Here is an 11,243-nt window from a genome sequence, read left to right on the forward strand (position 1 = left end):
TGTGACCAAAATGAAATTATTCGGTTGACCAAGGAGGTGGCTGCACTGAAACTGGAAAGGGAAGGACTGATAGCGAAGCGGGATACCATCTTTGGCCTTATAGTAGAGGCTGCATATGTTGCCTGGGACAACGCCTTTGCCATGTTCGACCTGATGTATATGGACGTGGATTGGTCCTGGACTCGTGTCAATGCCTTCGTCAAGGAGGCGGAACTATTGGTGGAGGAGGAAGGCATTATTGTCAAGCTTCTGGTTCAAGGCGAGGGGAGGCCTGAGTGTCGTGTAATAGCCCTGTAGGACCTTGTAACCTCTGGTTTTACAAGAATTTATTTTTCCTTTTATCCTAGTTGGCAATTTTCTTTCTTAATTGTTTGAAGAATCTAAATCTGAAGCAGTGATAATCAGATGTTGAATAAGTTGAAGTTGAGTGTCATCTTGGTCGGAATTTGCTTTACATGACTTGTCGTTTAATAATGAACTGGTCCAGAACCTTGGTCGAGAATATTAGTAACACAAATAATTGAACTTGAAATTTGAACAAGGTAATCTTGGCCGAGGATAATCCAAAGAACTTGAATATAAGCAAGATAACATTGATCAGAAGAAGTAATAATATAAATAATTGCACTTGAACTCCTTAAACCTGGATAAGAAATATCAATAGCAAAAATAATTGAACTCGAACTTGAATAAGATAATCTTGGCCGGGGATAATCCATAAAGCTTGAATATAAGCAAAATAACCTTGACTAGAAGAAGTATTAAAAGAAATAATTGAACTTGAAAAATGTAATCTTGGTGGGGGATATACCAAAGAACTTGAATATAAGCAATATAACCTTGACCGTTAAAAGTAATAACAAAAATAATTTAACTTGAACTTGAACAATGTAATCTTGGTTGGAGATAATCTAAAGAACTTGAATATAAGAGAAATAATAAAATATATAATTGAACTGGAACTTGAACAAGGTAATCTTGGTAGAGGATAATCCAAAGAACTTGAATATAAGAGCAGTAATAACATAAATAATTGAACTTGAACTTCAACAATGTATCATGGTCAGGGATAATTCAAAGAATTTGAATACAAGCAAGATAACCTTGACTGAAAGAAGTAATAACATAAATAGTTACACCTGAACTCCTTAAACCTTGATCAGAAATATCAATAGCATAAGTAATTGAACTTAAACTTGAACAAGGTAATCTTGGTTGGGAAGAAGTAGTAACAAAAATAACTAAATCTGGATGTAGTGATAATTTGGACTATTAAACTTGAGCCTGACCAAGCTGAATAGCCCGAACATGAATTCGACCAAGGGGGAGAAGGTTCGTGCCTTGGTTGATTTATTTGATCGTCATCAAAGGAGAATATGGGCCACATCTTTGAGAGGTGTGGATGTTGGACCATCAGTCAAGTGGGATAAAGTCTGCGCCTTGGGTGATTTATTTGACCTCTATTAAAAAGGGACATGGACCACGCCTTTGAGGGGTACGGATGTTGGACTGCCGATTAAGAGGGACAAGGTCCACGCCTTGGGTGATTTATTTGACCACCGTCAAAGGGGGACGTGGGCCACGTCGTTAAGGGGTATAGATGTTGGACCATTAGTCAAGGGAGACAAGGTCCGCACCTTGGGTGGTTTATTTGACCATCGTGAAAGGGGGACATGAGTCACTCCTTTGAGGGGTATGGATCTTAGACCATCTGTCAAGGGGGACAAGGTCCGCGCCTTGGGTGATTTATTTGACCACCGCCAAAGGTGGACATGGGCCACGCCTTTGAGGGGTGTGGATGTTGGAGAGGATCCCTACGATAGAAGACGAAATGAATAATACCTCGTTATCATTTATGTTTTGTGTTACAAGGGGTTTCCTGTCCACGAATGGGGTCGACATTATATTTTTAGCATAAAAGACTCGGAGATTTGCAGCATTCCAGGTCCGAGCAATCTCTTTCCTAGCTAGGTATTCTAACTTGTAGGTGCCCTTGCCCATTTTATCTACCATTTGGTTGGGACCTTCCCAATTGGGTGGTAGTTTCCTCTTAACTTGACTAATGCCTACTCTCGGAGGACCAAAGCTCTGGCTTCAAAGTTCCTAGGGACAACCGAGGAGTTATATTTATTTGTTGTCCTCCATTTGACGACCGCTTCTCTTATGCGGGCACTGTCTCTCTTTTCCTCAATCCAATCCAGGTTGTGCCTAATGAAGGATGGATTGGCCTCCTTAGTAAAGTTCAAAGTTCTCCATGTAGGTTCTTCGATTTCCACCGGGATCATGGCCTTAGCGCCATATGTGAGGTTCAAAAGGGACTCGTCAGTTGTGGAATGTGGAGTTGTTCAGTAAGCCCAGAGCACATGATGGAGTTGGTCAGGCCAAGTACCCTTAGCTTTGTCTAGCCTTTTCTTGATTCTTCTTGTCTGCCTATGCTTGCCCTTTTGTTTGAGGGTGCTCGACGAATGTGAAGTGTTGCTTGATATGTAAACCGGACAACAATTCTTGAAACTTCTGGTCGGAAAACTAGGTACCATTAGCTGTCGCTATGGCAGACGGAATGTCGAACCGGGTAATGATATTTCTCCAAGTGAATTTCCAGATATCGGCTGATGCGATAGTGGACAAGGCCTCAACCTCAATCCACATGGTTCAATAGTCCACAACTACTATAAGAAACTTTAGTTGGCAACTGGTTGAGGAAAAGACCCTAGAATATCCATGCTCCACCTACTGAATGGCTAGGGGGCCAATGTGGTAGTTAACTCTTCAGGTGGAGCATTATGGAAATTAGAAAACAACTAGAAACATGTGCATTTCTTGGTTAGATCTTATGCACCTTTCTCCATGGTCGGCCAGAAATATCTGAACCGTAAGACTTTCTTTGCTAGGGAAGATGCACCAAGGTGGTGTCCAGAACTTCTCTCATGGACTTCGTTGAGGACATATTGTACCCTATCGGGGTTGAGGAATTTGAAGAGTGGAGTAGAAAAGCCTTAGCTATATAATGATCTTTTTGGTCGGTAGGCAAATTACCGTCAAGAAGGTACTTGATGAATGGGATCGTCCAATTATCTAGGATGGGAATTTGTTTTATGGCCATGACACTAGGGTTGAGGATAGTTCTCGGGCTCTTAGTGCTAGCCAGCTTAGACAAGATATATGCATGTGCATTTTGTTCTCTTGGAATATGTTGAATGGTTGCATCTTCGAACTTAGCCATCAACTCCTTCACATTCGCCAAGTCCTTATTCAATAGTGTGTCTTTGGTTTGGTAAGCATCAGTTACCTTTGAGATCGCCAATTGGGAATCACTAGAGATGGCAATTTTTTTTATCCTCGACCTCCCTTGATAATTGTAGTCTGGTTGTGTAGGCTTCATACTCGGCCTAGTTGTTAGAGGTCGGGACAGTGAAAGTCAAAGAGTGCTCGATGGTCATCTCATTGCCATTTTCCAATAATATTTCAGCCCCGCTTCCCTTGGGGTTGGAAGATCCATTGACAAAGATTGCTCAGGTATGTCCTGGATTGTCCTATTGTGTGGTCAACTCGATAACAAAGTCTGAAAAGACTTGGCCCTTGATAGTTTTTCGGGGTTCAAACTGAATATCAAACTATAAGAGTTCAATGGACAACATTATTATTCGACCGGCCAACTCTGACTTGTGCAAGATATGTCAGATGGGTTGGTTGGTTCTAACCACTGTTGGGTGAGACTGAAAATATTGTTGTAGCATCCTAGTCACCATTTGGAGGGCATAAGCTACTTTCTCAAACCACTGATATCTAATTTCTGGACCTTGCAGTGCCTTTCTTGTAAAGTATATTGAGCATTGACCTTCTTCAGTTTCACAGATTAGAGTGGCGGCCACGACTTATTGGCTACTGCAAGATAGACATATAACACCTCACCGGGTGTTCGCTTGGTCAGCACTAGTGGGGATTAGCTTCTATTCCCCAGATGGTTAGCAAAAAGCCAAGTAATTTTCCAGCTTCAATGCCGAATGTGCACTTCTCTAGAATGAGCGTCATGTTATACTTGTGGAGTTGTTGGAAAATATTCTATAGAATGGAGACATGATCTTCTTGAGGTAGACTTTCGACGATCATGTCATCCATGTACACTTCTATGTGTCAACCAATCTATCCCCCAAATACCTTGCTCATCATTCTTTGATACGTTGCTCATGCGTTCTTTAGACCAATTGGCATAACTGTGTAACAATAAGTTGATCGGTCACTAATGAAGGCAATCTTTGTCTTAGTCTGGTAGATACATTAGGATATGGTTGTAGCTCGAGTAAGCAACCATGAAGGATAAGTATTGATAGCCCGAGGAGATATCCACCAGACTGTCAATGTTGGGAAGATGATATGAGTCTTTTGGACACACCTTGTTGAAATCTATGTAGTCTATACACATCCGCCATTTCTTATAGGGCTTCTTGACCAACACCATGTTTGCCAACCAGGTGGTGTAGGTAATTGCTCGGATGAATCCATCCTCTAGAAGCTTGGTTGTTTTCTAAGCGATCTTAGTTGTTCTCTCGGCCCCCATTATCCTGCTCTTTTGAGCAACCGGTTTCACCCCTGGATTGGTCGTCAGTTGATGGCATATTATTAAGGGGTCAATTTCGGGCATGTCAGCCGCATAGTAGGCAAAGAGGTCCTTGTTGGCCTTCAAACATTCGATAAACTTCATTCATTGAGTTTCTAGGAGGGTGTTGCCCATATACATCAGGTTGGTTCCAAGCAGCCTGAGCTGCAAAGAGGATTTCTCTCCTTCTAGTTGGGGGCGGAATTCTCCTTCATCAACCCGACATCCAATTCTACCATGTGTACACCCCTCATCCTTTTTACTAGGGCGACCCCCTTTTTTCTGTCTGATTGGGGCGGAGTCTAATTTGGTAGCAACTTTGGGCGTTATGTTGGTCCCCCCGGACCGTGCATACTCGGAGATCAGAAGAAAGAAATTTCATGCACAAATGTGGTGTGGAGACCATGGTTCAAGGCGGTTGAGTGTTGGGCGACCCAAAATGGCATTGTAGGTTGATTTGCAATCAATGATCAAGAATTTGGTCTAGATTGTTCTGCTCAATGGCTGGTCGCCAATTGTCAACAAAACATTCGTGTAGCCCTGTAGAGTTATACCTTGGCCGGTGAACCCTACTAACTGCCCATGATAAGGTAGTAGGTCATAGTCTCTCAACTCCATCTTCTCAAACAAATCTTGGAACATAATGTCCATCGAACTGCCTTGGTCGACAAAGAGTCTTTCGACCTTCTTGTTGATTAAATTAGCACTGATGATCAAACGATCATCAGGTTCTTGGACAACACTTTCATAATCATGATTGTCGAATGAAATAGAAGGGGCGCTTCTACTGGCATGTTGTGGACGAGTATCTCTTGCGGCCACTTGCATGACCTTTCGCACATATCTTTTCTAGGCTGATATAAAGGTGCCACCCGCGACAAATTCCCTAGAAATGGTGTTAATATCGATTGGGATCCTCTGCCTATGGTTGTTTGGACGATACTCGTCTCCCATACCCCTATGCGGAGTGTGTTCCTATTGAGCCCTTGGAGTGGAACGTCTCCTTGGGGGGCTGAGTCAACTAGATGGAGGTGACTGTCACAGTTGTGTTATCCCCGCAATGAAGCCGCTGTAGGTGGCCAGCCTGTATGAGGTCCTCAATGGTATCTTGCAGCTGGGTGCAATCATTTGTCAAGTGACCGAATGTGCTATGAAACTCACAGTATTTAGATCGGTCTTGCGGGCCTACCTTTTTGTTTGGATTAGGCTTGGGCAGTTGGACTAGATGGGTGGCCATAACCTCTTGTAAAATTCTAGAGCGGCTAGCATTGAGGGGATGTAAGTTGTATATTTAGGTCGTTAGGGTAATCTGGGAGGGCCATCTCTAGGGTGGCCGTGGAATTTTGGTTGTCTGGCTTCCCATGAGGGGTTATGTTTATGGTGCTAGGTTGGTGGTCGGGCATTGTGGGTTTCTTCTAGGTAGAGAATTCTTGGGCCTTGGAGCACAGGTCTTCCATTTTGAGGTCGGTGTATTTAGAAAGCTCAGTTCTAATGAGGTCGTCCTTCAAGTCCATGACTAGTATGTTCACCACCACATCGGGACTTAGGGTGTGCACCCTTCATTGCGTTAGTATTGAACCTGTCCAAATATGCATGGATGGACTCGTGCGGACCTTGTCGAATATCGGAGGAGGTGTAGGATGATCTTGGTTGCTCCTTGCTAGCCGTAAAGCAGACACTGAATGTGTTAGCCAAGGTGGATCATTGATCGATGTTGTCTAGCGATAGTTGAGTGAACCAGTGGAGAGTAGTGTGTTTCAGAGTGAGTGGAAAAGCTCGGCACATTATGGGGTTTGTTGCTCCGTGGAAGAGCATAGATGCCTCAAAAGCATCGAGGTGGTCTTAGGGATCCAAAGTTCAATCATACCGGTCAATGTTGGTTAGGCGGACCAAATTTTTTGGTAAGGGTTAGGACAAGATATCATCAATGAATGGGTGTTTGGCTCCGCATACGTTGTGGTCGGATAGGTGGGTATGGCTTGTGATTTTTGTGTGGATGGGATTTTTGGGGATTGGGTGGGATTCTCCTATTGACTCGACGATATGTGCTTGGGTGACCGGTCGTGAGGGTCAGTAACTCGATTCTTGTTTGGATTGGTGAAGTTCCTCCAACATATCGTTCTACTGTTGGATTATCTTTTCTTGCCTTTCCATGATTTGGAGAATTTGCTGGGTTGTTGGTGGTGGTCGTTCTGGGGTAGTGTGGTGGCTTCGGATAGCTTGATGTGGGGGTTGTATTTGTGATGGGGTTAATGGAAGGTGTGTGTTGGTTGGGAGGCATGTTTGTGAGTGCTAGTTCTATCTGATTGGTATGATTTGCTTGATTTCTGGTGGTGACCATGGTGTAGGTAAGCCACAGATGGCGCCAATGTTCTTTTGTGGATAAGTTGGTTAGTCAGACTGGAGGTACGAGTAAGAGATCTTCTAGTTCTAGATGGAAGTAGACTTGGACTCGCTGGTGGAGTCACTTGAAAAGGTTCTCCGATGATCAAGTCAATAAGACTTGAGAGATAGTGCTCAGAAGCAATAAAATGAGAGGCAAGAAGTAAGTAGAGAGTAATAATGACAAGTGATGAGGGAATAATGATATTTTTTGTTTTGGGAGACCCCTATTTATAATGGTTTTGGTGGATGATATGGTTGTGGAGATTACTGTTGGTATGACTATTCATTCTGGCCTGTCGGGGGCTGCTTTTCCCATGTCAGGTGGCTTTGGCATGGCCATACTCTGTGCATAGTTGACTTATAGGTGGTGTCAAGTCTGGTAGTCGTATTGGACTCTATCATTATCGTGTTGGCAGGGGATCGGAAGGATTGCAAGCGGCGTGTCAGGCGGAAGTGGTCCCGAAACCGACCTATCAAGTCCGGTCAATGGATATGTGAAATCCTCTAACTGTCATGTCCGGATATTGGTCGGTTAAGAGAGAGGACTATCCGGACAGGTGGAATACCCGAATGATCGGGATGGAACACTAATACAATGGTTGTTCGAATGAACTTCTAAAAGATTTCCTTTGTTATTATAATTTGCTATCATCTTGAAAAATCAAATTCATTTTGTTCTATTCCTAGTGAAGATTTATAACTGAAATTTATGAAGAGCTTCGGTATACACATTAGAAGGAAAACCCATTGCCATTACCATGTGAAGATTTCTAACCTAAAATTTATAATCATTTACAATATAATGACAAGTGACAATGTCTAAATATATTATTCTATATGTACACAAGCACACAAGTAATTATCAGCACCAACCTGATGAATGCCACTCTCATGAACAAAGGCATTAATACCCACAATAGCCTTGTGTGGTTGTAAATGCATACTAGAGTACTCTTCGACCTATTGATAAGATTATCAAATTCAAACCGAAAAAAGTTAACCCAAATGTAAAACCAATGAATAAAATAACAAGAATATTAGTTTTAGATGTAAAACCATATTGCTTGTCTTTGATATGTGCATTGTATTGATTCCAGTATATATGCCGCCAAAGATATTATCTCCCCTACATTTCAAGGCCATCACAACCTTGATAAAAAATAAATTAAAAAATGTATATCATAAGGAAGTACATAATTTAGCATAATTAATAATTAATATCAAGTAAACAGAAACCTTGACAAATAATGCAGCTTGTGAGTGTGCGAGTGTTTTCTATAAAGGCAGAGACAGATATGTTTGTTTTTTATTATACTTTTACTAACGGATAAATATGATCACATTGCTATCCCATAAAGTTTATCATAAGGAAGTACATAGCATCTCCAGCACAACTATTTTTTGTTTTAACTCATTCCTATTATTTTATTATTTCTTTAGTTCTCTATAATGATAAAGAAATTACTTCTTTAATTTAAATAAAGAGTAAGAAGAAATAAATAACATAATATTTAATAAATAATAATAGTAATAGCTAAATATTTATAAAAATATTTTAAATATATTATCTTCAAAAGTTTAAGAGGAATGTAGAAACTTGTATCTTTCCCCCTAACTCACAGGTCTAGAAACACTTCTACCTTCTCATGAGTTAGGAGACAATTCTGAACCAATGTTGTCTCTTTTCTTATTTACATTGACTTTCTTGATCATTTAGTTTAAAATTAATTTGGATATAAACAAGTTTTTATGCATTTTGTCCCCCAAAAAACACAATGACTAACTTCAATTATTGGGAGAGGATGGAATAATTACTTGCCCTCCCTCCCATATTAGCTGAGTACCGGGTCAACACAAAAAATATACACTTATTTGTTAAAAGATTGATATTTACCTCTTCCAATGAAGCATTCCCAGCCCTTTCACCAATCCCATTAATTGTTACTTCTAGTTGTCTTGCCCCAAAACGTGCACCCTGAAAGAAATAAATAAATAAAGAATCAAGCCCTAGATAAAAACTACAACTAGTTTTATTCCCTACATTACGTGTTAGAAATACTGTTACCTCTAAAGTATTAGCAGTAGCAAGTCCAAGATCATTATGACAGTGTGTTGCAATAACAACACTTTCAATTCCATCGGTATTGGCTTTTATATCAGCAATTAATTTTCCAAACTCAACTGGCATAGCTATACCAACAGTATCAGTTATGTTCACTGTTGTAGCCCCAGCCTTGATAACCTCTCCAATAATTTGATAAAGGAACTCTTTGTCGGATCTGGTTGTTTAATGATTGAATAATACAAAAATAAAATAAGATTTAAGACTAAATCAACATTTCCAACAAATAAAAAAGTGTACAATCATTATGCTAGTAAATATTTATATTTGAATACTTAATCAAACATAAACTGAAGTCATTGGAAACAAAATAGTCTAGAAAATGCTAGACAAAACTACTATTCATTGCGATTGCAATCAATATTGCACCTATGTTTGTGATTGCACAATAAACTTGATAACTTTCCTTTTATGATAAAAGAATAGAGGTAAAGTAATAAAAGATGTGACATACTCCATTCTTTTACAATAATGGATATTGTATGACCTTGTTATAGAAATTGGTTTTACAAAAAAAACTTCAGTGTATATATTAGTGTTTTTAATTGCATTCCATAATCACAACTATAGGTACAACAATATAATGGTTTCGGGAAAACTGTATCATAATTGTAGTCTCATCGATCACATTTTCCAACAATTTCTGTAAATATAATATAATTGAAACTTTAATCACAATTTAAAGTACAAAACAAGTTAAGAGATATATAACACAATGGAAAACGACCTGGCTGCATCTTCAGGACCGAATTGGACGTCATTACAACCTAAACTTCTAGCAAATTTCACCATATTCCGAGCAATCTCAAGAACCTCATCTTTACCCTTTTTCAACTTATACTCCATGTGAATGGGACTAGTAGCTATAAATGTACAAAGCCTTGGCCTTTTAGCGTATTTCACAGCCTCCCATGCAATTGCAATATCCTTCTCATTGCACCTACATACACCAGCAATAACAGGAACATACCCATCACAATCTTCATCATTACCAACCTCTTGTGCTATCTTCTTAACAGCATTAAAGTCATCATTTGATGCACAAGGAAACCCTGCCTCTATTATGTCCACACCCAACTTTGCTAGTTGGCGGGCAATGTCTAGTTTCTCCTCGGGCATCATGGCGGCGCCCGGGGATTGCTCTCCGTCACGGAGGGTGGTGTCCAAAATGCGGACATAGCTAGGGTCAGGGATGTGGTTTGGAATGTATATTGGGCGCTTATTAGTGTTATTTTGGGTTTCAGAGCAAGAAAGGGATGTTTTGGATGCCATAGAGGAGTTAAAGCAAGAATGAAGGTTTAGGGCAATGAAGGATAAACAACAATCATATACTGATGAGACTCAAAAGTTTATATAATATCTATGATCTACGCATAAAACATAATATTTCATTATTAATGGTACTCCCTCATCTTTGGTTGATGATCATTTTTTTATATTATTAATGGTATTCTCCTATCTTTTTGAGTAAGAAACTAATCTTTTTTTATATTATTAATGGTACTTCCAAACAAGTGTCGTTCACATAAATCAAACCATTAACATTTTGGTGTTTTTGTAATCTAGCGGAACCTTACATTACTAGACCAACGTTTTGTTGGTGCTTCATTATCTTTTGTAAAGACAATATATGTGACAAGATATGGGAATAATGATCCGTTGTCGCAAACTATCTCCCATATCATGTCCAACACTAATAAAAATATGCCATATCAATTAAAAAATTAAATATTCATTATTTATTTTGTTTTTTCTTAGTTATTATGATGCTGGATAAAATTTAGCACATAGTATAAAATATAAAGTTGTTGTTCAAGATTTGGTATAATATATCTTTCACTTCAAACATTTCATCCTAGAGGTAGAGGTGAGCAAGACCCAGCCCAACTCATAGATTCATCTCAATCCGATGACTTAGGGATGAGTGTGATCCTTCCAAATAAATAAATAAAGACAGACCTGATTAAAAATGATAAACAAGTTCTCAAAAAAGGATGTGCTCGGGTTTATGTCTGGCTCATCCGACCCGTCCCTTATATTTATATATCAATAATAATTGAATAAGTATTTATCAGTACCAATGATGTTCAACCCATATAACTCAAATACCTATAAGCTCACATAACATATTCACACCAC

General features: G+C 39.6%; 1 protein-coding gene across 1 annotated transcript; it reads right to left on the reverse strand.

Moving 5' to 3' along the window:
• On the reverse strand, positions 7,677-10,405 carry LOC109359871 (probable 2-isopropylmalate synthase). The gene is made up of 6 exons (XM_019604565.1): positions 9,832-10,405; positions 9,048-9,261; positions 8,877-8,957; positions 8,039-8,131; positions 7,856-7,942; positions 7,677-7,757 (listed from the first exon to the last, which is right to left on the reverse strand). The coding sequence occupies exons 1-6, from the start codon at positions 10,374-10,376 to the stop codon at positions 7,677-7,679; spliced, it is 1,101 nt and encodes a 366-aa protein (XP_019460110.1). The 5' UTR covers positions 10,377-10,405.

Source organism: Lupinus angustifolius, chromosome LG11 (genome assembly GCF_001865875.1).
Source record: "Lupinus angustifolius cultivar Tanjil chromosome LG11, LupAngTanjil_v1.0, whole genome shotgun sequence".
NCBI classification, from domain to species: Eukaryota; Viridiplantae; Streptophyta; class Magnoliopsida; order Fabales; family Fabaceae; genus Lupinus; species Lupinus angustifolius.